Source organism: Ovis aries, chromosome 11 (genome assembly GCF_016772045.2).
Source record: "Ovis aries strain OAR_USU_Benz2616 breed Rambouillet chromosome 11, ARS-UI_Ramb_v3.0, whole genome shotgun sequence".
NCBI lineage: Eukaryota > Metazoa > Chordata > Mammalia > Artiodactyla > Bovidae > Ovis > Ovis aries.
The window spans coordinates 39,057,610-39,082,081 of NC_056064.1; the positions used below are offsets into that span (position 1 = coordinate 39,057,610).

Below are 24,472 nucleotides of genomic sequence, written 5' to 3' on the forward strand. Positions count from 1 at the left end.
GGGATCGCGACCCCCGGACCGGTCCCCAATAATACCCTGATTCTTGGCCCCGTCCCCCAGACACGGAAGCTGCAGAGACAGGCCTCCCCCAACCCCCTCCCCGCCCATTTAGACAGAGCCTCTACGTCCTGGCAGCCCTCCGGATTCCCATGTCCCTGCAGGAGCAAGGGGAGGTGGGGACTGCAGCCTAGAACTCAGCTTCCCCGACCTCCCCAAACTCAGCCTCGTCCGGATTAAGGGACTAAATCCCTGACGCCACAGACCAGGTCAAGGACAAGTTCTCCCCCGCCCTACTCCCCACTCCTGGGCGAGGATTCACCCCCCTTCCCGGATGAAAAGTACTAAATAGACGCGAAGGGAGGGGTGATGGCGGGCCCCGGCCCCTTGATGTTCCGGTTGAACAGGTGCTGGTGAAAAGGAGGCGGTCCCAGCGGAAGAGTCGGCCAGGGGGCCTGCGCTGAAGCGGGGGCAGCCTCCTCCACCCTTAGTCCTCCTGCCGGTTTCCCCCTCTCCTCTCCGTCTGCCCCTCCCCCGCAGGAAGCGTTCTCGGCCCCGACGTCTTTGAAGTGTCGCTGAAGCCACCAGGACTGCCTTTTCCCCTCCGCCACCCCATCTCTCGCTGCGGGAGTGTGACCTTTGGTCTCTGCGGGCGTCCACTCACCCCCCTTTAGGAAGTAGGGGGGGGGGCAAGTTTCCTCCCCCTTGCCCACAGCGGTCTCGCGGATGAAGCCTTCGGACTGACTCCCCCTCACTTCTTTCCCAGACCCAATTCCTGGGACTTTAATCCTTTGGGGGCGTTGTGCGTTAATTTATGTTGTGTGTTTGGTACGTGCATCGAGTTCAAGTGTAACTGGGTTGTTCGCGAGCACTTCCGCAGCAGTGGCTCCCTAACTCGCTTGGGTCTCTAAGCGAGCCTGAGGGGCTGGACCTGGGGTCTGTGCCCCTCTGGAAAGGTAGGGTAGTGTGGCTGTATGAGGCTGAGTGAGTGTGTGTATTTGTGGGTGCCTCGCTGTGCTTCCGAGGGCCCTGAGTCCCTGTGCGAGCGTGTATATCTGTGGGCTGAACCGGAAGCTCCTCGAGGGCAGGCATGCCCGTTTGTTCATTGCTCTATCCCAACGATTGCACATAGTAGGCATTCAATAAATATTTGAAGAATGAAATGAAGAAATGTCTGCGTGTGTCTGTTCTCCAGACAGGCTTCCGAGAAAACAGCCATTGAACGACCATCCCCAAAGCCCCCCCACCCCGGACACCAAGGGGTGAGGAGCCCACGTAGCTCGCGCTCCTTCTAGCGCCCCTTCCCCTGATCTCCATCTCCAAGTTTCCTTGGGGTTGAACAGTCGCAGAGAGGAAGACCTGGGCAGAAGGGGCTGGCGAATCGGAGACCCGGGGCCGAGACCGAAGGACCGGCAGATGGAGGGCTCTGGAGCGCCAACCGAGAGCCAGAGGAAGAAGAAAGAGGGAAAATGAGCGCGGAGCAAGCGAGCGAAAAGCTCCCTACCAAGCCAGGCTTTGTTCCCTGAACCTAAGACTTTACCCGGCGGCGGGCGGCGGGCGGGCCGGGAGCGAGCGAGCGGAGGCGCGCGGCCATGGCTGCCGCGGCCGGGCAGGGGGGCCGGGGGGGCGGCGCGTGAGCGGGCGGCGCGGGGCGGGCGAGCGCCCGCGATGTGCCACTCGGCGCCTCCCCCGCCGGGCCCGGGCTGCGCGGAGGCCGGGCGGCCCTGGTAGCTGGGCGCGCGGTGCGGAGGGGGCGAGCCCGGCGCGCGGGTCTCATTGTTGCGGGGGGGGGGGGCCCGTCGGGGCATGAGGGCGAGAGCACGGCGGGGGGGGCGGCCAGACAGAGCGAGCGAGGAGGAGGAGGAGGAGGACGCCGAGGAGGAGGAAGGAGGAGGCAAAGAAAAGAAGCGGCGGCGGCGGAGGAGGAGGAGGAGGGAGCGAGGAGGCGCGCGGCCCCCCGCTCCCTCCCTCCCCCCCTGACCCCCGACCCCCGCCGGCCGGGCCCCCACCCCAGCCCCGGAGGGAGCTCATGGGAGTATGAAGGAGATGGTAGGAGGCTGCTGCGTATGTTCGGACGAGAGGGGCTGGGCCGAGAACCCGCTGGTCTACTGTGATGGGCACGCGTGCAGCGTGGCTGTCCACCAAGGTACGGGGGTGGCCGTGGGGGGCGGCGGGACTCTGGGGGCGGCGTGCGCAGGGCGCCCCCGGCCGCGCCCTCTCGAGACCTCCTGGAGCTCGGGCGCCCCTCCCCCACCCCACCTGAAGAGAAGGGAGGCGTCGGGGGGCTCCCCCCGCCCGGTCCTGGAGGACCGGGTCAGGCATTGTTTTCTTGCCTATTGTTCCAGCCCCGCGCCCCCCACCCCAAGTTGAGGGAGTTTGGGGACAGTCTAGAGGGTAATGAGTGCACTCTCCGCGCCCCACACCGCCGGTGTCGGGGCTGCTAGGAGAATGTTTACCTGCGAGGTGTCCCCTCCCGCCCGGTTATTTTGGTCCCGGCTCTGGGAGGGAGAGGTCAAGGGGGGGTCATCCTCCCCTCTTGCTTCCGGATACTGGGAGGAGCGGAATTGAGAAGGGAAGAGAAGGGTCCCAGGGGAGAGGGGACTCCTAAAATCCTCCCGGGAAGAGCTACGGATAGAGAGAGGTTGCGCAGGGGGCCGGAATCGAGTAGAGGGAGGTTTGGAGTTTCCCCCAGCAGCACATGGTTCGGAGTTAACTCCTTGAGGAATCTTGCCGAGGGCGCAGGCTGGCATCTCCCGCCTGTCTGGCACAGCCAGCTGGGCCCCCCCTTCCTGGGACAGCCCTGAATCCTGTCGCTGTCGGCTCTTCCCGCCACTCTATTGGTTACCTGCAGTGCACCTGCCCTCGGCCTTGACTTTTGACCTGTCCTATTACAATTAGAAGCAGAAGATGAGGTCCCTTAGACCCTCGACTTACCCGCCTCTTCCATTACTGGCCCTTTAAGAAATGCCCCCCCCCCCATAACAACAAAACGTGTTTGACTATCCTAAATGTTGTTCCTCTAATATTCTCCGTTACTGAGGATGAGGACTGGTCCTGGCAAGAGCTGGGAACCAGAAAGCTGGGTACAGAAAGGGCATTGGGGCAGGGTGGGATCTTCTAGAAGTTTAAAGTCAAGGTCTCAGACTTCCCACCTCTGCGTGGAGTGCTTGGTTATGTGGTTGAAAGCTGAGCGTGTGCTGTTGGGCATTCCTTGCGGTCCTGCTGTCTTGTGAGTGACCCCCAGACAGGGAGCAGCCCCCCAGGGAGCTGGAACTGGCTCTGGTTTGTTAGAGTCACCCCCTACCCTAGTTACTCTGGGAAAAGCCACTGGTGACAGATTTGCTTGGTGATTCTCCTCCCTCACCCCCAGCTTGCTATGGCATCGTCCAGGTGCCAACAGGACCCTGGTTCTGCCGGAAATGTGAATCTCAGGAGCGAGCAGCCAGGGTGGTGAGTTTGAAACTTCCCTCTCCTCTCAGAAACACCTGAGCATCCCCTCCCTCCCCAGTGAGCTACGGGGCTCTGAGGCTGAGGCTGGGGTGGGAGTGTCACACAGGACTTCCTGTTTCCTGCACACCTCTATCACCAACCCCATCTCTCCTTCTGCTTAGCCCTCACTCTGCCCCCCACAGGCAACTGGGCCTTCTGTTTTTGTTTTCTTGTTTGTTTGAGCTTTTTATCATGGAAAGTTTCCAACCTATACAAAAGTAGAGGGAATAGGATAACTCTTCTGTTGATGAGGCTCCCCCATCTTCGACAACTGTCACTCATGGTCAACCTGTTTTCTCTGTATCCCCACCAGTTCCCCCTTAGACATCTAATCATTACATCCTGGGGCCCTCTGAATGTATTCAGGGAGGGCTCAGCTCAGTAGACCCCCCCCTTTTGGAAAAGCCCATCCCGCAAATCCCTGTGCCCCCTTGTATTGGCAGAGGTGTGAGCTGTGCCCACACAAAGACGGGGCATTGAAGAGGACCGACAATGGAGGTGAGGGGGCTGCTGAGCCCTATGGCTCACCTGTTGAGGTCAGATAGACCCCCTGAGCAGGGTCTGGGAAGGCAGGAGCAGTCCGTGGGCAGGGGTGGAATGCAGAGGCTGGTTTCCCTTCCCTTCCCTGGCTGGCAGTGGAGTCTCATGGGAAGGCCATGGAGGAGGGGACCGTCCGCAGTATGGGGTTGTGAGGGGTCAGGGTCTCTGGCTGGCCATCGCAGCTGAGGCTGGCCCCACACCGCCCCAGGCTGGGCCCACGTGGTGTGTGCCCTCTACATCCCTGAGGTGCAGTTTGCTAACGTGCTCACCATGGAACCCATCGTGCTGCAGTACGTGCCTCATGATCGCTTCAACAAGGTCAGCGGCCCCTGCTGTGCCCCATGCCAGTCCCCTTCCTGCCCAACCATTCTTGGGTCCTTCTCCAGCCTTCTCTCCAACCTATACTTTCAGGGAACTCAGGAGGTGAGTGGGCACCTCCCACTGACAGACTCATGCCCATGCTCAAGTGAAATAGCAGGCTCCTTTGCAGTCCTGCCTGAGGGTAGATCTTAGGGAGCAGTTCACTTATTCATTTACTGAGCACATTTTACTGAGGGTCTACTATGTGTAAGAACCGGGGCAAGATGCTGGACACACAGTGTCTAGTACTGATCAAGACAGATGTGTTCCCTGCCCCCACTCCTGTGTGCGACGACTATAGATATCAGTAAACAGGCAAAGTACATGCAGTGTGTGGTAAGTGCGGTGAAGAAAACAATAAGATACTAAAATAAAGAATGCCAGGCACGAGGGCAGCAGGGGCTAGGGGGAGAGTTTATTTTAGATAAAGCAGTCAAGGAAAGACATTTTGGTTGAGGCCTGGGGGATGAGAAGGAGCCAGCCTTGAGAAGTGGGGAGAGTGCCAGGTTCTAGGTGGAAGGAACAGTATGTGCAGAGGCCCAGAGGTGGGGCTGAGCTCGCTGGGGAGGAAGGCAGACACAGTCTCTGGTCTCAGCGGACTCACCATCCAAGGACTGCACTGTCCAGTGTAGCAACTACTTGCCACATATGGCTATGTAAGTTAGTTAAATACAATTTAAAATTCAGTTCCTCAGTCACACTAGCCACTTTTCCAGGGCTCAATAACCCATGTAGTTCATGGGTCCTGTATCGGACCATGCAGTCTAGAACATTTCCATCATCACAGAAAGTGCTATTGGATAGTCTGATGTAGGATCGTGGGGAGAGGATGGAATTGAGCAGGGAGGCCAAAGGATCCCTCAAGTAGAAGAGAGGAGGGGACGATTGCCCTGTGTCCTGCAGACATGTTACATCTGTGAGGAGCAGGGCCGGGAGAGCAAGGCGGCTTCAGGAGCCTGCATGACCTGTAACCGCCATGGATGTCGACAAGCTTTCCATGTCACCTGGTGAGACCCCTGCTGTCCCTGCATCCACTCCTTAGGGTTCTCTGGGATCCCTGGCCAGCTGTCCCAACCTTCTCCTGAGATTTGCCATGGATGGCTGCCAAATGGGTTCATCCTAGCTGCTGTCTCTTTGGAGATGATGGCAGTACTTCCCTTGGGTGGTGCTGGCTTTGCCCCAGCAGGGGTCTTGGAGGGTGCAGGGGAAGTGGCTGGTCTGGTTTGGGACCACATCCTTCTCAGGCTGACCTCTCTTGATTAGTGCCCAAATGGCAGGCCTGCTGTGTGAGGAAGAAGTACTGGAGGTTGACAATGTCAAGTACTGTGGCTATTGCAAATACCACTTCAGCAAGATGGTGAGTTTCATCTGGGCGTGAGTGGGTTGGTCAGCCATGGTTTAGAGGGTGTGGACTCTAGGGTGCCTGGAGCTGGGAGGACAGACAGGGGAGGAAGGCACTATGTCCCTGCCCTGGAGGAACTCACCATTGGATGAGGAATAATTTTAAGTACAGCCTGAGGGGTGCGAATCAGAGTTGAGCCAAGCAGTCCATCCTAGAAGACAGAGCTCAGACCCTGCCTATCAGAGTCCAGGAGGCTTCAAGAAAGAGGCAGCATTTAAGCTGAGCCAACAATTAGAGCCAACATTTGTGGGGCTTACCGTGCCCCAGCCTCTGAACTAATCTCTTTACGTGTGTGTGTTTGTGCATGTGTGCGTGTGCACATGGGTATGCGTGCTCTTGCAGTCCTCCCTAAGAACTAGGTGTACTGTATTTACCCATTTTACGGATGAGTAAGCTAAGACCCACTAAGGTTATGTGACTTATCTCACAGTTGGTATGTGGGATTTAGAAAAAAAAAAAAAAAAAACAGTCTGAAGGTCCTCAGGAGCCTACCAAGAAAGACGGAATCTCAGGCAGAGGGATTGGCATGGATAAAGCACCAAGATAAGAAAGACCATTCATAAGCAACAGAACAGGATGTGTGGTAGGGACAAGGCAAGAGATGAGGTGAAAAAGCTCAGGCAGGGCCAGAGCTGGACTTGCTTCTGCCTCAGGTTCAGGGGCCCACGGAGAGGTGGGAAAAGGGGTGCTAACCCATGTTGGTGGAGAGACCTGCATGTTTCAGAAGCGGTGGAGTGTCCTGGCTAGGTATGCTGTGGCCTGACTGGGAAAGCAGCTTGGACCTCACCCCCAGGCCACAGGCTTGTGAGGCTGCTTGTAAGCAAGAGGGTAACATGATCAGATTTGTTTTTTAGGAAGATTACCCTGGCAGCCACTGTGAAGCTAGATCCAAAGGGCTGAGGCTGGCGACTGGGAGACAGCTGCAAGAGAGGGTGGGATGGAGGGATGAGGCTGGATTCTAGAATTATTTCTAGACAGACTTGCCTACATGTGGGGGTGGCTGAGAAGGAGGAGTTTAGGGTGGCACATAGGATCCTGGCTCTTGATGCTGCATAGATGGGGCTTGAGCTCCTCAGGCAGTGGAGTGGACTTCCAGCATACATCCTGGTCTGCCCCAGAGAGTCCCAGTTTGTGCCTGTTGCCTTGGTGTAATTATTAATAGCTCCTCCTTTCATTTTCAAAAGTGTCCTGGTTTGGATACGTCATAAGGTCACCTTGGTTCAGGGTTTGATATCAACTTGGGGGCTTCCCTTGTGGCTCAGGTGGTAAAGAATCCAGTTGCAATGCAGGAGATCCAGGTTCGGTCCCTGGGTCAAGAAGATCCCCTGGAGAAGGGAACGGCAACCCACTCCAGTATTCTTGCCTAGAGAATTCCATGGACAGAGGAGCCTGGCGGGCTACAGTCCATGGGGTCTCAAAGAGTCGGACACGACTGGACGACTAACACAACACTAAGACAAGGTAGGGAGCTTGGTTTGGAATATAGCAGGTGTCAAGTGGAGGTGTTTAGATTTGGTGGCTGTGTTCAGATTTCAGGCCCCCATAGGTGTGGCAGCCCCAGGTGTATAAGGCTAGGGGTTGGGGGCTCAGGTATGAAGAGAACCATGAAATGGGGAGTTTAGAGCTTAGCAGAGTAGGAATGATGCCCACTGCTGGGGAGCCACTGGGTCAGATGAGGCCTGAAACTAGTCCTTGAATTTGACAGTTGGGAGTTTGTGGGTGATCTTAGAAAGAACAGCTCTAAGTCTAGAACTGGTGAAGCCATCAGACTAGGCACTGGGGAGTCCAAAGCACTGGCTGGGAGGAATGGTAGCACAGGGGTTTTTTAGGTGCTGCTTATGGATATTTCCTTGCCCTGTTCTTAAGGGCAGCAGATCCTTTGGGACAAAAGGAACTGCAGTTTGGTGGAGGGCCAGGAAAAGAAGAGAAGGGGTGATGGCTGGAGCATAGTGTCTGGAGGGAAGGATGGGGTATAGTGAGCAGGGGCTCCCATGAGAGCCACACTGCACATCCTCCACCCCATGGAAGGAGGTTGAGGTGGGCCAAGGTCGATCACCTGAGAGGGGCCAAGAGGGCACCATGGAAAGAGGTGGTGGAGAGAGAGACACAGGCCGAGGCCCACCTCCATCCATGCCTGGTATCTGGCTGGGGTGGAGATTCCCCACCTCTTCAGGGCCTCAGTTGCTGAATCTGTGCCCTGGATAAGCCAGCTGGGCAGACTGTAGGATTTCAGGCCCAGGGAATGCACTCTGTTGAGCAGAGTATCATTAAGGACACAGGGTCCCCTTGTGACAGGCAGGGTGGGGTGGGGGGTGCTGACCCCCAGGATCACCTGATCTTCAAGAACCTTTCTCTAAGCTACGGAGGGTGTGGCAGTTCCTCTCAATTCTCTCCGCAGAAGACATCCCGGCACTCCAGCGGGGGCGGGGGCGGCAGCGGAGGAGCAGGAGGAGGAGGGGGTAGCGCAGGGGGCGGCAGCAGCGGCTTTATTGCTGGCCGGAGGAGCAGGTCGGCCTCCCCATCTGCCCAGCAGGAGAAGCACCCTTCCCACCATGAGAGGGGCCAGAAGAAGGTAAGAGTCTTCTTCCCTGCCCTTCCTGCCCACATTCACAAACACCTGCTTCTTGCACGAAGACACCATGGGTATCCCAGAGGCGATAGTGCCTGCCCCCTTCCTTCCTCTGAGGCCACTGAGGACCAAGGGGGTGCTGAGGAAGTGACCTGTGAGGGTCACAGAGGGTAAGCTGAAGGCCTGGCTTCCCTGGGGCTGTTTGTATCTGTGTGGTTCCTCTGTGTTGTTCCTATGACATGACAGTCTCCCCAGAGACCCCAACACACAGCCCTGTACATGTGCACATGTCTAGCCATGTGTCAGTTTGGGGTGCACATGCCTGCGTCCCCAGCGGCTGAACGTCACAGTGTGCCTGGCTCCTGTCCCCCTGCACAGCTCCGTGTCCCAAGTGGACACCCTTACAGGTGTGTGCCTCCATGTGAGGCGTTCTGTGTCACTGGCATGATAATGGGATAGGTTATTTTTAGCAGGCAGTGAGGATGGGCTTCCCTGGTGGCTTAGATGGTAAAAAATCTGCATGCAACGGGGGAGACCTGGGTTCGATCGCTGGGTTGGGAAGATCCCTTGGAGGAGGGCATGGCAACCCACTCCAGTATTCTGGCCTGGAGAATCCCCATGGACAGAGGAGCCTGGCAGGCTACAGTCCATGGGGTCACAAAGAGTCAGACACCACTCGAGCTTAGCACAGCACAACATACCGGAGGATGGGGGGGAGGGGCTGTTGGCTCAGAGGAGCCTGCTGGGGCCACTCCTGTCCAGCCAAAGTCCCCCAGTCCTTCCTCAGGGGGCGATGGCACCCACAGAGCCTTGCGCCTGAGAGACCCCACTCCCCACATGCATGTGCCACGTTTATCCTCACCAAGACTGTTTCCCAGCATCAGTGTCTGGTCCCTTCTTCCTCCCCAGAGCCGAAAGGACAAAGAACGCCTTAAACAGAAGCACAAGAAGCGGCCTGAGTCACCCAGCATCCTCACCCCACCTGTGGTCCCCACTGCTGACAAGGTACCACTGCTTACACCCAGGAGGGGCAGCCAGGGCAGTGGGAGGGAGGCACAGAGTGAAGGGTTGGGGCGTGCAGCCCTGGGAACCCTTGCAATTTCACGTTCATATGACTGCTCCACACCCCACACTACTCCTGTTCTAGACCAGGAGGAGCCTCTGCTCCTCAGCCCCACTAGTCACTGACTAACCAGGAGGGGTGGGGGTTGGGGGGCACCACCCTTCCTGCAGGCTGCCAGATGTTCACATCTGCCACTGCCCAGACAGAGGGCCTCAGCACTGGGTTCCTGTCTGCAGATACAGTACTCATGGTGGTTCTCCGAGTCTCTGGGGCCCATTTCTCCAGAGAGAGGCAGAGGACCCCCCTCACTCTCCAGCCCGCCACACACATACCAGGAGGCTACTCAGAGCCTGGTCTCCTAACCGAAAGCCCACGGAGGGACTGAAAGTGTGGCCCATGGTGGCTTGCAGGGCAGACCCACTGACCATACCCTGAGATCCCTAGTCATCCCACTTTCCCAGTAGGGGCATGGCATGACAGGCCTGACTCTAGAAATGGGCACCATCTGGATAAACAACCGGCAGGCCCTACCCAAGGCCAGGGAGTTGCTAATCCAAGCCAGAGCAGCCCTCCCTGCCCCTCCTTCCAGCCAGTTCTCCCCTCACCCCCGGAAGGAGAACAGGGGCCTGGAGACACGGCTTCCTCCTGTCGCCATGATTGCCCGTTCACCTCCACCAGCCTCAGGAGGTTGCCAAGGCTCTGGGCATCTTAGCAGGAGACTCAGGTATCAGGTTTCCAGGGTGATGTTGCTGTGGCAACTGTCCCAGTAACCCTCTCCCTTCCCTGCTGCCCAGGGCTCACCTGGAAAAGCTTGTCCTTGCCCTCTGATCTCTCCCTGGGGTCTGCAGGCAGGCAGAAGTAGTGGGCCAGAGATCTCGGAGTGACCCCAGTGGTTGGACTTCCCTTTGGACATGTTGGAGCCTTCTGCCCATCCCCCTCCACCCACCCCAGCATTTCAGCCACCCCTCCCCCTGGGCCCTCTCCTCCTTTGCTCTCAGAACCACATCTGGCTCCCTTCAGAACTCCAGCTGTGGAAAAGAACAAAGAAAAAGACAGAGCTGAGGGCTCCGCCCAGGAAGGGGCAGCGCAGGGTGGCTCATCCTCCTCTCTGACCTCCCTCTGGCATTTGTTCATGTACTGGATACCTGGTCTCCACCAGGAGGAGAAGCCATCCCTGACTGTTACTACAAAGTCCTGACTCACCACATGCCAGGCTCCCTTCTGGAACAGGGGGATGGTGGGCATGTGTGGGGATGTGCTCATTTAATCCTCAAAATAATCCAATGAAGTAGGCATTTTATTAACCCCATTTAATAAATGAAGACACTGAGGCACAGAGAAGTTAAATAATTTGCCTAAAATATACTGTTAGGGAATGGTGGAGTCAAGATTCACACTCAGGCAGTCTGGCTTGAAGGCCTGTTCTCAGCCACTGCAGGACACTCTCTGCAGTGTATTGCTAGCAGCCGCGCCATCAGAACCATCATCATCAACCCCATACTATGTATCTGCCACTATGTTCCTCATAACTCTCCAAATAGGGATAATTAGCCCCAGAAGAACCCTGAAGCTCGGTGAGGTGGAGACCACACAACATACACAGTTGTAGACCCTAGGTTCACAGAGCCCCTACTCTTCCAGCCACTGCTGCCGCCCCCAGACATGGGGGACAGTCTCTCAATACAATGTGGCAACTATTGACATGGCTGATGTGGGTGGGTACAGGGCACCCAGGAAATAGAGGACAGAATGATTTGTTCCACCACGGGTAGCTATCGGGTGACTTCACGGAAGAGGGGGCTTTTGAGCCGGATTTTGAAGGAAGAGATGCTTCCCAGGAAGAGGGAGGCTGGGCTGTCTGGGCAGAGGGCTTGGCATGGAGGCTCAGGTTGTTTGGAAAGGGCGTGGAGTAGCCAGGGAGGGGAGTGTCAGCCAGGTGGCTGCAGCTGGGGGGTGAGCAGGGAAGAAGTGGCAGGGACTGGAGAGTCCAAGAATGGGGCCAGGGTGGCCCATTCTTCCTGGAGTCCCTCTTCCCTGCACGCACCACTTCCCAGCACAAGTCCAGCCCTCTTAGGCCTAAGTGTTTCTAAACTGAATGACTGAGCAGATACATACTTTTGAACAGACTCTGGGACCGTTTTCATCTCTCCCTTGCATGAGGCAAAGGACAGACAGCTTCTTGGGCTCAGAGCTCCCAACTCTTCACCCCTAGAAGTTACAGAGCTGCCTCTCCGTCTCCCTGGTCTAGGAGCTCCCACCACCATCTCCTTGCCCCATAGTCCTTCCTGAAGCTAACTCTGAGGTCTCCCAGTAGAGCCCTAGGTCCCCTGTCCTCGGGGCTCCACCCCCAAGTCAGGGTGAGCCCAGACCCCCAGAGCTGGCTCCAGCCTTCTTCTCTCCTTCCTCCCTCAGGTCTCCTCCTCGGCTTCCTCCTCCTCCCACCACGAGGCCAGCACTCAAGAGACTTCTGAAGGCAGCAGGGACTCCAAGGGGAAAAAGTCTTCCAGCCATAGCCTGAGTCACAAGGGGAAGAAGCTGAGCAGTGGGAAAAGTGTGAGCTGCTTCACCTCCGCCTCCTCTTCTTCTTCCTCTTCCTCTTCCTCCTCATCTGGGGGACCCTTCCAGCCTACAGGTGAGCATGGGCACCCCAGGATGTGGGAGCTGGGGAGGAGGTGGGAATGGGACAGTCTTTGGCCGTGAGCTTTTCTAGCAAGGCCCTTTGCATACTGGTTTGCATCTCATTTGCTTCTTAAATTGCCTGGTAGGGTGGGAATCCCCAGCCAGTGACTCCTCAATACTCCCTCCTCTCTCAGGGTGGAACTCCCCTCCCATCTCCCTCGGGGCCCACCTCTCCAACCCCCATAATGTATTCATTATTCCCTGCGCTGATGCTGTCGAGTACCATTTTTAAAGCACTGGCACTAATCTCCTGTAATCTCTGTAGTCATCCAGTGAGGTCAGTAGGGTGGGAGCTATTCTTCTACTTTGTCACAGGTGGGAAAAGCTGGAGGGTGGGGATACACTGGTCCCAGGACACAGAGACAGTGGCAGAGCTGGGACAGGAAACCCAGACCAGACCAGAGCTCTTTCCACTAGTACACACTGGGAGCAGGAGGGAGGCAGGGGCTCTGGGGTCCAGCTGTAATTCCGTATCCCTCTCTGCAGTTTCGTCCCTGCAGAGCTCCCCTGACTTCTCCACATTCCCCAAGCTGGAGCAGCCAGAAGAAGACAAGTACTCCAAGCCCACTGCACCCCCGCCTTCAGCCCCTCCCTCTCCCTCAGCTCCTGAGCCCCCCAAGGCTGACCTCTTTGAACAGAAGGTGGTCTTCTCTGGCTTCGGGCCCATCATGCGCTTCTCCACCACCACTTCCAGCTCAGGCCGGGCCCGGGCCCCATCCCCTGGGGAGTATAAGTCTCCCCATGTCTCAGGGTCCGGGGGCTCTGGAGGCACCCACAAGCGGATGCCCACACTGAGTGCCACCCCTGTGCCCGCTGAGGAGACCCCTGAGACAGGCCTGAAGGAGAAGAAGCACAAAGCCAGCAAAAGGAGCCGACACGGGCCAGGCCGTCCCAAGGGCAGCCGCAACAAGGAGGGCCCTGGGGGCCCAGCCCTTCCCTCCCTGCCGGGTGCCCAGCTGGCTGGCTTCACCGCCACTGCTGCCTCACCCTTCTCCGGAGGTTCCCTTGTCAGCTCTGGTCTGGGTGGTCTGGCTTCCCGTACCTTTGGGCCTTCGGGGAGCCTGCCCAGCCTGAGCCTGGAGTCCCCCCTGCTGGGGGCAGGTTAGTGACCCTTGGGGACCAAGGGTGTCTTAGGGCCCAGCCAGTCTAGTGAGGGGACAGAGGCATAAACATGCAGTTAGAAGGAAGTGTGCCAGAAACTCCTCCAGAAGACAAAGGATGGTGACAGTCACCTTTGAGACATTCCCCCATACCCATCTCCTGCATGGTTGTGGTGGGAGAGATTGCCAGCAGGACTTCACCAAGTTTGGGTTGGGGAATTAGAAAAACTGGGAATTCTTCACGCTTGAGCAGGGTAGTAGAATAAGCAGGCTTGGCAAGTAGATGTCACTAGGGCAAGAAGTGACATCTTTGCAGCTGGAGGGTGAGACTGGTGTGTGGCAAGATCCAGGGGAGTGTTGGCCTTGGGGAGTGGCTGCTCCAGCCACCTGACTGAGGAGGGGACAGAGGAGAGGTGACTAAGCTTCCCTCTGTGTCCTTCTTGTGCCTGTAGGCATCTACACCAGTAATAAGGACCCCATCTCTCACGGTGGTGGAATGCTGCGGGCTGTCTGCAGCACCCCCCTCTCCTCCAGCCTCCTGGGGCCCCCAGGGACCTCGGCCCTGCCCCGCCTCAGCCGCTCCCCATTCACCAGCACCCTCCCTTCCTCCTCTGCTTCTATCTCCACCACTCAGGTGAGGCCTTGCTCCTGGGCGCCTCCACCCCTGGGCAGGTGGGGGACAGCCTGCCGAGGACCCCAGCTTCCCATGGGAATTTGAGAGATTGGGCTTGATCACCACCAGAACGCCTCCCTCTTTCTGGTCCTCTCTCCTCCCCAGCACACCTGGTCCCCTCCACCCCGGTGCCCACAGTTGTGCTCTAGGTCCAGGAATAACCACCAGGCTGGACTCTACCTCCTTTCCCTCAGGTGTTTTCTCTGGCTGGCTCTACCTTTAGCCTCCCTTCTACCCACATCTTTGGAACCCCCATGGGTGCCGTTAACCCCCTCCTCACCCAAGCCGAGAGCAGCCACACAGGTACGTGAGTCTCTGACCCTGTTCCCCTTTCTTCACAAAGGGGCACCCTGTCACCTGCTTGTCACCCCAGAAAGGACTGGAGGGCTTTCTGGCTATCCCCCACCCTCTGGCCATTGCTGACCCTGCAAAAAACATTCCACGTGTAACAAACCAGGGTACATTCTTTCACATCGAAACCCCTTGAGGCGGTGGGGCATGACCAGGAAGAATTACTGCTACATCTCACAAAAGCCAAAGGCAAGAGAGATGAATGGCTTGCTCAAGGCTGCTGAAGTAGGCAAAGGTGGAGCAGCAGCTGAAATTCTGGCTCCTTGGCTACAAGACTAGTTCTCCTACCACTGAAGCAAAGCTCCCTGCTGGCCTCTTAGTGAGTTCTTGGGATTGGCGATTATAGAGATCCCACTAGTTGGGCAGCCGGCTCTCTGGGTATTCAGGAGTTAAGGGGGCGGATCCCCAGCACGCCTCCCTCCAAGTACAGTGAACACAGCCCTAGAGAGCTGATTGGTGCAGAGGTACCACCTGGCTGGTTGAGGGGCAGGGCTTGCCATTTCAGGTAAGCCTTAAAGGGGCGAATCTGACTCCAAAACCAACCCTACAGAGTAGATGACTATTTTCCAAAACCCAAATTGGAATTTTGTGGCTCAACATAGGGTTTTGCGGTCTAATTGTGAGTGTATTAATATAAAAGTCATATAAAATTATAATAGCTACAGTAATTAAAGGCTTGCTACATGGCAGCTAAACTGTTCATGGCAGCTAAACTGTTCAGCTTAACACTTCACATTTATTACCTTATTCATAACAATCAGTTCGGAGAGGTTAGTTTTAAGCCCCGCGGTCACATAGCAAGTATCCAAGTTCAACTCAGGACTGTCTAGGCCCCAAGTCTCTATGACTATGAGGTTATAAATTTTCCAGGAAAAAAAAAAGTTGGGAGGAGAAGCTGAAAGTGGCAAGGAGGCAGGGGCCTTTCTGCCTAGAGGAGGAGGAAGAAATTTCATGATTTTGCCTCTCCAGGGGCTGGGTTTTCAAACCAGGGCTCCCAAGAACTAGACCTGCCTGTCTGGGGGTTGGGAGATCCTGGGGAAGGAGGTCGGCGGTAAGGTCCCAGATTCTGTACCCACTTCCCAGGCGGGGACTTTGGGGCCGACTGTACCTCTTCCTCACTGATCCCTGCCTCCCTTCTCCTTCCAAGAGCCAGACCTGGAGGACTGCAGCTTCCGATGTCGGGGGACCTCACCCCAGGAGAGTCTGTCTTCCATGTGAGGGAGAGGGAGGCGGCTTGGGGGGCAGAGCGGGAGCTCGGCGGAGGGATTGTAGAAGGTGGGGGGCGGTGCGGTGCGGAAAGGCAGGCGCGCGGAGAGGGTTGGAATCCAGAGCAGATAACTGAAACTCGCGAGGCAGGGAGGCTGGAGTTGGGGAGTGAGGTGAGTCTGAGCCGGTTTTCCGTTGTGACTGCAGGTCCCCAATCAGCAGCCTCCCGGCACTCTTCGACCAGACGGCGTCCGCACCCTGCGGGGGCGGCCAGTTAGATCCAGCGGCCCCGGGGACAACTAACATGGAGCAGCTGCTGGAGAAGCAGGGAGACGGCGAGGCCGGCGTCAACAGTGAGAAGGGGTGACATGGGGCTGGGTGGCTGTCTTAGGACCCCCTGACTCGGACACCTTTCTCTCCGAGGTCTCCAAAGGTCTTTTAAGGTTCCTCCTGCGGCCCCGCCCCTGCCTTAACGGTGGCCCACCCCAGGCCTAGCCTGTAACCCTCGCTGGGACCTGATCCAGGCCCCGCCCCCTCTAAGCCCCGCTTTTGGCCCTCACGACCTCGTGGCCCTGATCTAACTAAGCCCCAACTTCCGACCGCCCCTTCCCTCCAAGCACTGGGCTTCCACCCCGAGCCTTAGGCCCCACCTGTGGTCCTCACACCTCTGGCTCCCCAGGACTCACCTGAGTCCCTGGCTAACCGGAGCCTTCTCTGCTAGGTCTCAGTCCGGTTTCCTTTGCCAGGCCCCGCCCCTGGTCACCTGGCCCCGCCCCAGCCTTCGCCCCGCCTTCCCAGGCCGCGGGGCTCAGGCGCTCTGGCCCTCTGTTTGCAGTCGTGGAGATGCTGAAGGCGCTGCACGCGCTGCAGAAGGAAAACCAGCGGCTTCAGGAGCAGATCCTGAGCCTTACGGCCAAGAAGGAGCGACTGCAGATTCTCAACGTGCAACTCTCTGTGCCGTTCGCCGCCCTGCCTGCTGCTCTGCCTGCCACCAATGGCCCTGTCCCTGGGCCCTATGGCCTGCCTCCCCAAGGTAAGGGGCCCCCACCCAGGCCGGGAATGGGGGCCTCCGCTCTGCGGTCGGAACTGGCCCGGACTCCAGCTGCTGAGCTCCTTCCCTGATCCCCCTTCCTCAGCCGGCAGCAGCGATTCCTTGAGCACCAGCAAAAGCCCTCCGGGGAAGAACAGTCTGGGCCTGGACAACTCGCTGTCCACGTCTTCCGAGGTGGGCACCATGGGGAGGGGCACGGGGCGGGGGAGGGCTGGAGCGGGGAGGTTCAAGGGCCTCCTAGTCGCATTTCCACCTTGCTGGGCTGTTGGAGGCTGGGCAGTGAAGTGATTGAGTAATTTGGTCTACGACCCATTCATTCCTTTACTAAATAAGTGATAATTAGGAGGTGCCTATTTAAGTCCAGTCACTGACTAAGCAAGCAGTGAGCAAATCGGACACTCTTGGAGACAGGCTCAATTCAAGAAAATCAATAATTACAAGTAGAGAAAAGTGCTAAGATGGAAATCATTTGAGGGGTATGAGAAAGAATGGAGGGTGGGTGGATGTACGTCCACCTTTCTCTGGATGTAAGGTGGTTAGGGAAGGCAACTCTGAAAAGTGTTTGTGAAGAGTTCATTACAATTTATTTTAGCCACACAGAAAACAATCCTGTGTAATTGGTGGTGGTTTGTTGCCATTATTATGCTGTGGTTATTATTGAAATTAAACAAAGTGGGTTCTTGTTCTCCCTACCACTTACTGTGTGACTTGGGCAATAATAATAATAATAATACAATCATTAATTGCATCCTTGCCCTTTGTCATGTCCTGGCCTGAGACTTTTCAAGCGTTGGTGTGTTTAGTCCTCACAAGGAGTTTTTGGACTAGGTTCTCCTATTACCCCCGTGTTATGAATGTCGAAACTGAAACAGAAGAGCCACCAGAGCCGTTAAATTGTGGGCATGGGATTTGAGCCCGTCTTTCAGTTCAACTGCCTGCAGAGTTACTGAGCCTGTCTCAGACCCAGTGGTTTCACCCATAAACAGCAGTAGCAAGTTAGTACAGGTCAAGCACTGAACCTTGGGTCTGATTCACTGGTCACTATACCACCTTCACTCTTCAGTGTTAAACGGGCATCATGGTGGGTGCTGGGGCCCCAGGAAGTGATTTGTGAAGACTGTTTGGATTCTTAGCCTTTATCCCTGGGCATTGCTTCTTCCTCCTGGGTGGCTTTGCTTGGGAGTAAAGTCGGGGTGACCATGTGAAAATGCTGGTGGGTGCTGGGCCGGGGGCCAGAAAGGTCACGCTGGCCCCCTGCCCCTCTGACCCCTCCCTTCCCCCTCCCTCCCCAGGACCCACACTCAGGCTGCCCGAGCCGCAGCAGCTCGTCGCTGTCCTTCCACAGCACGCCCCCACCGCTGCCCCTGCTCCAGCAGAGCCCTGCTACTCTGCCCCTGGCCCTGCCTGGGGGCCCTGCCCCGCTCCCGCCTCAGCCACAGAATGGGCTGGGCCGGGCACCCGGGGCAGCGGGGCTGGGGGCTATGCCCATGGCTGAGGGGCTGTTGGGGGGGCTGGCGGGCAGTGGGGCCCTGCCCCTCAATGGGCTTCTGGGGGGGTTGAATGGGGCTGCCGCCCCCAACCCTGCAGGCTTGAGCCAGGCTGGCGGGGCCCCCACGCTGCAGCTGCCAGGTTGTCTCAACAGGTGAGGGAGAGCTCAGCCTGGGGAAGGGGATGGGGAGGCTGGCTCTGGGAGGGACTCCCCCTACAAACACCCACGTCCCTCAGAAGGGAAGCTCTCCTCCTGTCTTACGGGGTCTAGAATCCAGTTGCCTCTTGGCCCCAGCTTCTCCTTAGATGTAGACCTGAGAGCCCTCTGGAAGGTAGCTCTTCAGGGACAAAAGTCGTCTGTTTATTCCTTGTGCCCTAGCTGAGGTCTCCCTCTGGGGAAGTTTTCCCATCTCATGTGTCTCCTCCCACCATCCTCTCGGAGCTCAGTCTGTTTCTCTCTCCACCTGGGCCTGAGGGAGAGTGGGAACTTAGGGGGGCAGGGAGGAGTGTTTCCCTGTCCCTTCCCATGGTCTGTGTTTTGTCCCCCTGCTTCAGCCTCACCGAGCAGCAGCGACACCTCCTGCAGCAGCAGGAACAGCAGCTGCAGCAGCTCCAGCAGCTCCTGGCCTCACCACAGCTGACCCCGGTAATGCCCCTCCCCCTAGCTCTGCCAGAAAGGTCTCAGAGGGTCTGGGCCGGAGGGTCTGGGCCGGCCCAGGGAGGACTGCCACAGGCTGGGAAGGGAGCCCCCAGGCTGGGAAGGTGAGACTGCCCCTGTGGGAATGGGGCCTGCCCCTATGGATCATGTGAGGACAAAGGGCATAAGGGTTCCTCTTGGGGGTCCCTGGGTGCTGGGGAAGGAATGCTACAGTGGCCCTAGATCACATCCCAGCAAGAGGATCTGGAGGGAGGTGAGCCCTCAGTTACTGAGCATTTCCAGTCCCAGCCCCAAGGCTCTTCAGTGGGGAACCTTGAGGTCTGCATGGAGAGGTGGCTGAGCAGGTGACAGACACGTCCTCAACCAGAGCAGCCCTTTTAGGTCTTTCTTGTGTGTTGAGTTCTACTAAGAGTTCCTGGGAGAAAAGGAATTCTTCCTTCTAGAAAGGAGAGAGTTGTTGGGACTTCGCTGGTGGTCCAGTGGTTAAGACTCTCTGCTGCCAGTGCAGAAGGCACAGGTTCAATTCCTGGTCAGGGAACTAAAATCCCACATGACATGCGATGCAGCCAAAAGATAAAAACAAAAGTAAAAAGGAGAGAGTTGAAAAAAATAGAAAAGCACTCATTTTTATATAAAGAAACATGAGAAAGATATACAGTAAACTAGCTCAACTGGTTACCTACAGAGACCAGATGGTAGCAGGAATAAGATAGCAAGATTTCTTAAGCCTTGAAAAATTGTTTTGGGTTTTGGAACACTTGAGAATGCTTTGTCTATTCAAAGCAAAAGTAAATGAATCTTAAGTGAAAAAAAAATAGAGAAGTTGAAAACTATTAACCTCATTCAGTGTTCCTCAACTTGGGGTCATGCCACCCTTGGGGACATCTGTGTTTGTCATAACGACTGAGGAGTTGATTTAGTGGGGGTGGGGGAGGGATGTTAAACCTCCTGCACTTGACTGGTGGTACCCCATCTGACAAACACTGATGGTGTGCAACCACTTTCTTGTCCAGATGGGGAGGCTGAGCCCCAGAGTGGGGAGTTAGAGATGGAACCTTGACTGTCTCCCAGGTCTCTTGCCTCATGGTACTAGTGAGATGGGATGGGGCCCAGGCCAATCAGGGTAAGATGACCCTGGGGACCACTGGCCAGTAAGCCATCTGGCCCCCTTGCAGGAACACCAGACTGTTGTCTACCAGATGATCCAGCAGATCCAGCAGAAGCGGGAGCTGCAGCGGCTGCAGATGGCCGGGGGCTCCCAGCTGCCCATGGCCAGCCTGCTGGCCGGAAGCTCCACCCCGCTGTTGTCCGCGGGCACCCCTGGCCTGCTGCCCACAGCATCTGCCCCACCTCTGCTGCCCGCCGGAGCCCTGGTGGCGCCCTCGCTCAGCAACAACACAAGTCTCATGGCCGCAGCAGCTGCAGCCGCAGCAGTAGCAGCAGCAGGCGGGCCTCCAGTCCTCACTGCCCAGACTAACCCTTTCCTCAGCCTGTCAGGGGCGGACGGCAGTGCCAGTGGCCCTAAAGGAGGGGTGAGTAAGAGGTCTGGCTTAGGGAAGGGGCTGGGAATGGGGCAGAGGGACCGTTCTGTCTCCCTTCTCCTGGAGAGACCCATTAGAGAAGGCTGTCTCCTCTTTGATTGGACCATTTAGAAAAAGATGATGCTCTGGGTGAGCCATTTCAAGAAAGGCATCCCTCCTTCTGAGGGCAAAGAGCCAGAGCCCGGGGGGCCCCTGGCCGGCACATGCCTGCTTAACTAGGCGCCCTATGCAGGGCAACTCTCCCAACAGACACACACATACACGGAAGTTGACCCTGTTGCACAGCCGTCAAAGCCCAGGCCCTTATTGCACCCATCATCAGCTTTCTTGACCCAGGAAGCTATTCTCAACTGGGTGATCGGACCAGATACCTCCCCAATCCCCAGTCTCCCTTCCTCTTTTTCCAGACTGCTGACAAAGGAGCCTCAGCCAACCAGGAAAAAGGCTAAATCCACCCACGCTCCTTTAGACCCCACAAGCTGAGGGGCAGATCCTGGTCTGAGGGTCCCAGCCTGCAGCGGGCATCTGCACCCCAACACTGGAGAGCCCTGGAGCACGTGCTGAGGCCTGGGGAGTTGGGGTTGCTCCCGGTGCCGCGGACTGAGACCCAGAGGGGAGCCCTTTCCATCTGCCCCCTGCCCCCACCTCTGCACTGGCCCCTTAATGAGGGGCTCGGAAGGAGGACAGGCTCCAAGCCCGCCTAGGAGCCTCCACTCTCAGTGAATGTTTCAGGGTTCCCTAGAGAGCAAAGTGGGCCATGGCATAAGTGGGGGGTTGGTTAAACCCCCGCATAAAATGGATCAGCACTTGAGTGGGAGAAGTGGGGACTAGGCCCTGGGCCTGCCCCTCTGTGGAAGTCTTCTATGGAAGAAGGGGTGACCCTACTTGACCATTTTCTACCCAACTTGGGCAGATGGTAAGAGGGCTCCTTTGGACTGTTTCTTGCTGGGCTCCTTCCCCTGCCCCCAATAAGGGTCACAAGCTGTGCTTGTAAAAGCCCACAAACTAGGGGGCCGACGAAGGGGCAGGATGGCATCAAATTTGGCCCAGGCCTCCCTACCTCCCGGGGGGTGGGACCCAGTGATGGGCTGGGGGAGGGCAGGGGTGGGTGGCCCAGCCCCCTTGGTACCCTGCCCCTTGTTTGCACTATTGGATTTAGGAGTGCCGAGGGTGGGGAGATAGAGCTGCCTGACTCAGAGAGCGTGTGTGGGTATGCCTGTGCACTGTGTGTGTGTGTGTTTGTCTGTGTGTTTCTGTCTGTCTCCCCCTGGTCCCCAGGCAGCCGAGGGCAGGGACAGGAGCAGTGCTCTGATGAGGCAGTACCAGAGGGGCGCTCCTAGCTCTTGTCTGCACCCTCTCACCTCACCAACTTTGGTCCCTTTCTGGGGCCCAAATGGTTAACAAAAACCAGAACTGTACTCCAGTATTGGAGAGTAACTGGGGGCTGGGGGCTTCAAATCAGGGTGATATCCTGCCTTTCCTCCCCCAGACTCCACATGGTCTCAGTGCCCCTGTAGCGCTCCCCTTCCACCACTGATAGCTGGTCCTGCCTCCCTGGCACAGGGGGTGCCCCAGGGATCAGAGGACAAGGCGAGGGGGGTAAAGTACCACTTCTAGTGAAAACCGTCTCCCAGAATCAGCCAGCCTGGCCCCGCTGCATCCTACCCCTCCTCACCCCCACCAGCCAGGGGAGACTTAAGCTTAAATTGACCTAACAACTGTCCCTTCACCCACCAGCTATTTCCCCAGGGTGCAGTGGGCAAGTCTCACCTTAGAGTCCCCACCTGCCCAGAGCCTTTGGTGGCCAAGGCTAAGGGCTGCCGGGGCAGCCAGGAGAGGGGCGAGGCTGGAGCAAGTGTGTGTCGGTGCACTGGGGTGGGAGCCGGGCGGAGCGTGGCCAGCTTCCTGATGCCCACGTTTAGTCAGTCTCTTTGCATGTGTGGACTCGTGTGCGTGTGTGTGTTTCTGTTTGGGTTTCTGTTGTTGTTGGGTTTGTTTCATTTTTTTTTTTTTAATAAAGAAAAGATGTGTATATTTTTGGCAATGACAGAAACGTAGTGCAGATATATTTTTGCCTGTGCTGCTCAACTGGTTTTTTTCTGATACTGAAAATAATATTAATATTCCTGTTGATAAGACTTTGTAAGATGTTAGGGAGCTGATAATGGAGGGGGTGGGCGGGAATCCTTCAGAGGCAACTTCTTAGGCACTTGCAAGGGCTTGGGGGGAGGGGGGAGGCAGTTGTGATGACCTCAGAAATACTCACTTTTTATTAATGCTAAATATCAGTTAGAAAGGAATGATAGAAGTCAGCATTTTATTCATCTTCATCTATTAAGCTATCTCCCTGCCCCCAAACCACTGAAAAGAAAAATAACCTTCAGAGATTCTTAGAAGAGTTGCTCATTCACACCCACGCTCTTGCCCAAGGCCGACCCACTTAGAACCAAAGTCAGCTTCTGTTCTGGACAGTGAAGGAAGTTGATTTACCCCAAGGCTGCCGTGGCAGAGAGTGAGAGGTCCTGGAACAAGACGTCCCCTTCCCTCCAGCACCCTAAAGTCTGGGGTTCTCATCTCCAAGAGTCTGTTTTCTGATTTTCCCCAGGCTGGGGTGCAGTGGTGGGTAGGCAGGTTAGATTTGAAGAAGGGCCCCAGGCTGCATATGGATTGGTGCTGTCCTTCAGTTTGGGGCAGGGGGACATGAGAGAGGTGGTGCGTTTCCTCTTTCGGGGTGGGTGGCAGGCTTTATAATAAGAAAGGTCTAGAGGGCTTCTGGACAGAGCAGGGTCCCAGTGCAAAGGGCATGGCTCTTGAGCCCCAACCATCTGCTCCTAGCCTCAGTCCCTTTTTCTAGGATGAATTTGAACGGGGAGTAGGAAAGGATGCAGATTTATAGGTGGCTCTGTCTAGGGGAAAGGAAGGATGTGGTTTGCAGGGCGGAAGTGGAGTTTGAAACTGCAGAGTGGAGCTCAGTAAGTCATCCCTTTCAGTGTGGAGGTGTGAGTGTGGTGTGCCTGCAGAGCCGCTGTCTGGCTTCACGAGTGCATGAATGTCAGAGCTGGAAGGGACCTGTCTTTAGGATCCTGCGAGCCAGCTCCTTGCCCCACAGGTGATAGCTCCAAGCCTAGGAGGCGGGGGCAGGGGCTCAGGGGCAGAGCCGCGACCAGTCCTCAGGACCCTGGCCTCCTGGTCCTGGCTCTCCTGCCCCACTGCACTGCCTCCGTGTGGCTGTCCGTCTGTCCCTGTGTGTGTGGTGTGCGGTGTGAGTGCAGGGCTGTGCCCAGGGTGGGGGGTATCTGTGAAGCACTGACGGTCTTAGCTCAGAGCTGAAGGATCCTCTCCAGAGACAATGACACTTTAAAGGTTGCCTTTTCTTGTCTAGTTTTTCCGATGTATGTGTGTTTTCCCTTCAGATTCCTAGGTCTATTGCTGCCTCCAGGTGCCCTTACCTTGAGGCTGATGAGAGCACACCTGCCCATTCCTGTCCTGAGTTCTAGGGAAGTACTCCTAGGAAGGGCCTCGACAGTGAGGGGAGCCAGAGTCTGGGAAAGAGAGAGAGCCAGCTCTGAGAAAGGGTGATCTCCACGCTGCCTTTTCCCAAACTGGAAATGTAGACACGGGCTCTGCCTGCCAGCATCTTCCTTGGTGTGTGGTCAGCAGAGTTAAGGGTAGGCAGCTTGCTCCCAGTTCTCCTTTAACCCAGTTTCCTGGGGAGAGGTGCCTGGCAGGGCTTTCGGTCACTTCAATTGGGAAACTGTAGGAAAATGGGGCACAGTACCCTGGCTTCCTCCAATCACATTAGTCCAGATTAAAAGTGTGTCTGGCTCCCAGTCCCTTTGACTTGATCTACTGAAAAGCTGGTGACTGAGGGGTGCCTTCATCACCCTTTGTTCACGTCCTTCAGCCCAACTTGGGACTTCGGTGGCGGGACTGAAGACCCAAACCCTGGCTCCCAGCCTGTCCCCCTCTTTGCACCCCAGCCTTTCTCAATGTAGCAGACCCTTCCTAGGGGAGCAGGGAGGGGAAGCCACAGTTTGCAAACCCAGGAGCTCCTTTTACATTCTTTGTAAAGCCTCCTTTATATCCTCAACCCAAAAGGCAATGCCCCTCCCTGCCACCTCCAAGCCTGGAATTGTGCATAACCCGGATCTTGTATCTTTGTATAACGGATGTTATTTGTACGAAGGGCAGTTCGTAAACAGCACTTGTTCTTTTAATAAAAGAATGTTTTACAAAAAAAAAAAAGAGAGACTGGTTTGTCTGGCTTTACTGAAGGGAAAGAGAGGTGGAGGGCCAACTGTGGGA

At 56.6% G+C, this 24,472-nt stretch overlaps 1 protein-coding gene across 7 annotated transcripts; it reads left to right on the forward strand.

The window, feature by feature from the left end:
• The first annotated feature begins 1,556 nt into the window (after positions 1–1,556).
• MLLT6 (MLLT6, PHD finger containing) lies at positions 1,557–24,412 on the forward strand. Of its 7 annotated transcripts, none has more exons than XM_027974621.3 (20): positions 1,557–2,143; positions 3,368–3,447; positions 3,930–3,984; positions 4,235–4,344; positions 5,290–5,393; positions 5,650–5,743; positions 8,187–8,360; positions 9,267–9,362; positions 11,833–12,052; positions 12,586–13,200; positions 13,652–13,833; positions 14,067–14,175; positions 15,371–15,437; positions 15,637–15,782; positions 16,265–16,462; positions 16,566–16,654; positions 17,773–18,122; positions 18,524–18,614; positions 19,802–20,158; positions 20,554–24,412. In XM_027974621.3, the coding sequence occupies exons 1-20, from the start codon at positions 2,035–2,037 to the stop codon at positions 20,614–20,616; spliced, it is 3,309 nt and encodes a 1,102-aa protein (XP_027830422.1). In that variant the 5' UTR covers positions 1,557–2,034; the 3' UTR covers positions 20,617–24,412. The 7 variants fall into 7 exon arrangements, 5 of the variants coding, with proteins under 5 accessions (XP_027830422.1, XP_027830423.1, XP_060250850.1 ...); XM_027974622.3 differs by having other exon boundaries at positions 20,575–24,412; XR_003590653.3 differs by lacking the exon at positions 17,773–18,122.
• The last annotated feature ends 60 nt before the right edge of the window (positions 24,413–24,472 follow it).

Bases quoted from the DNA above. Each gene is read 5' to 3' on its own strand.
- MLLT6 (XM_060394867.1), top strand. From the start codon at position 2,035: ATGAAGGAGATGGTAGGAGGCTGCTGCGTATGTTCGGACGAGAGGGGC. The intron at 15,438-15,636 runs GTGAGGGAGAGG...TTGTGACTGCAG, and splicing joins CAGGAGAGTCTGTCTTCCAT to GTCCCCAATCAGCAGCCTCC. The intron at 16,655-17,772 runs GTGGGCACCATG...CTCCCTCCCCAG, and splicing joins CGCTGTCCACGTCTTCCGAG to GACCCACACTCAGGCTGCCC.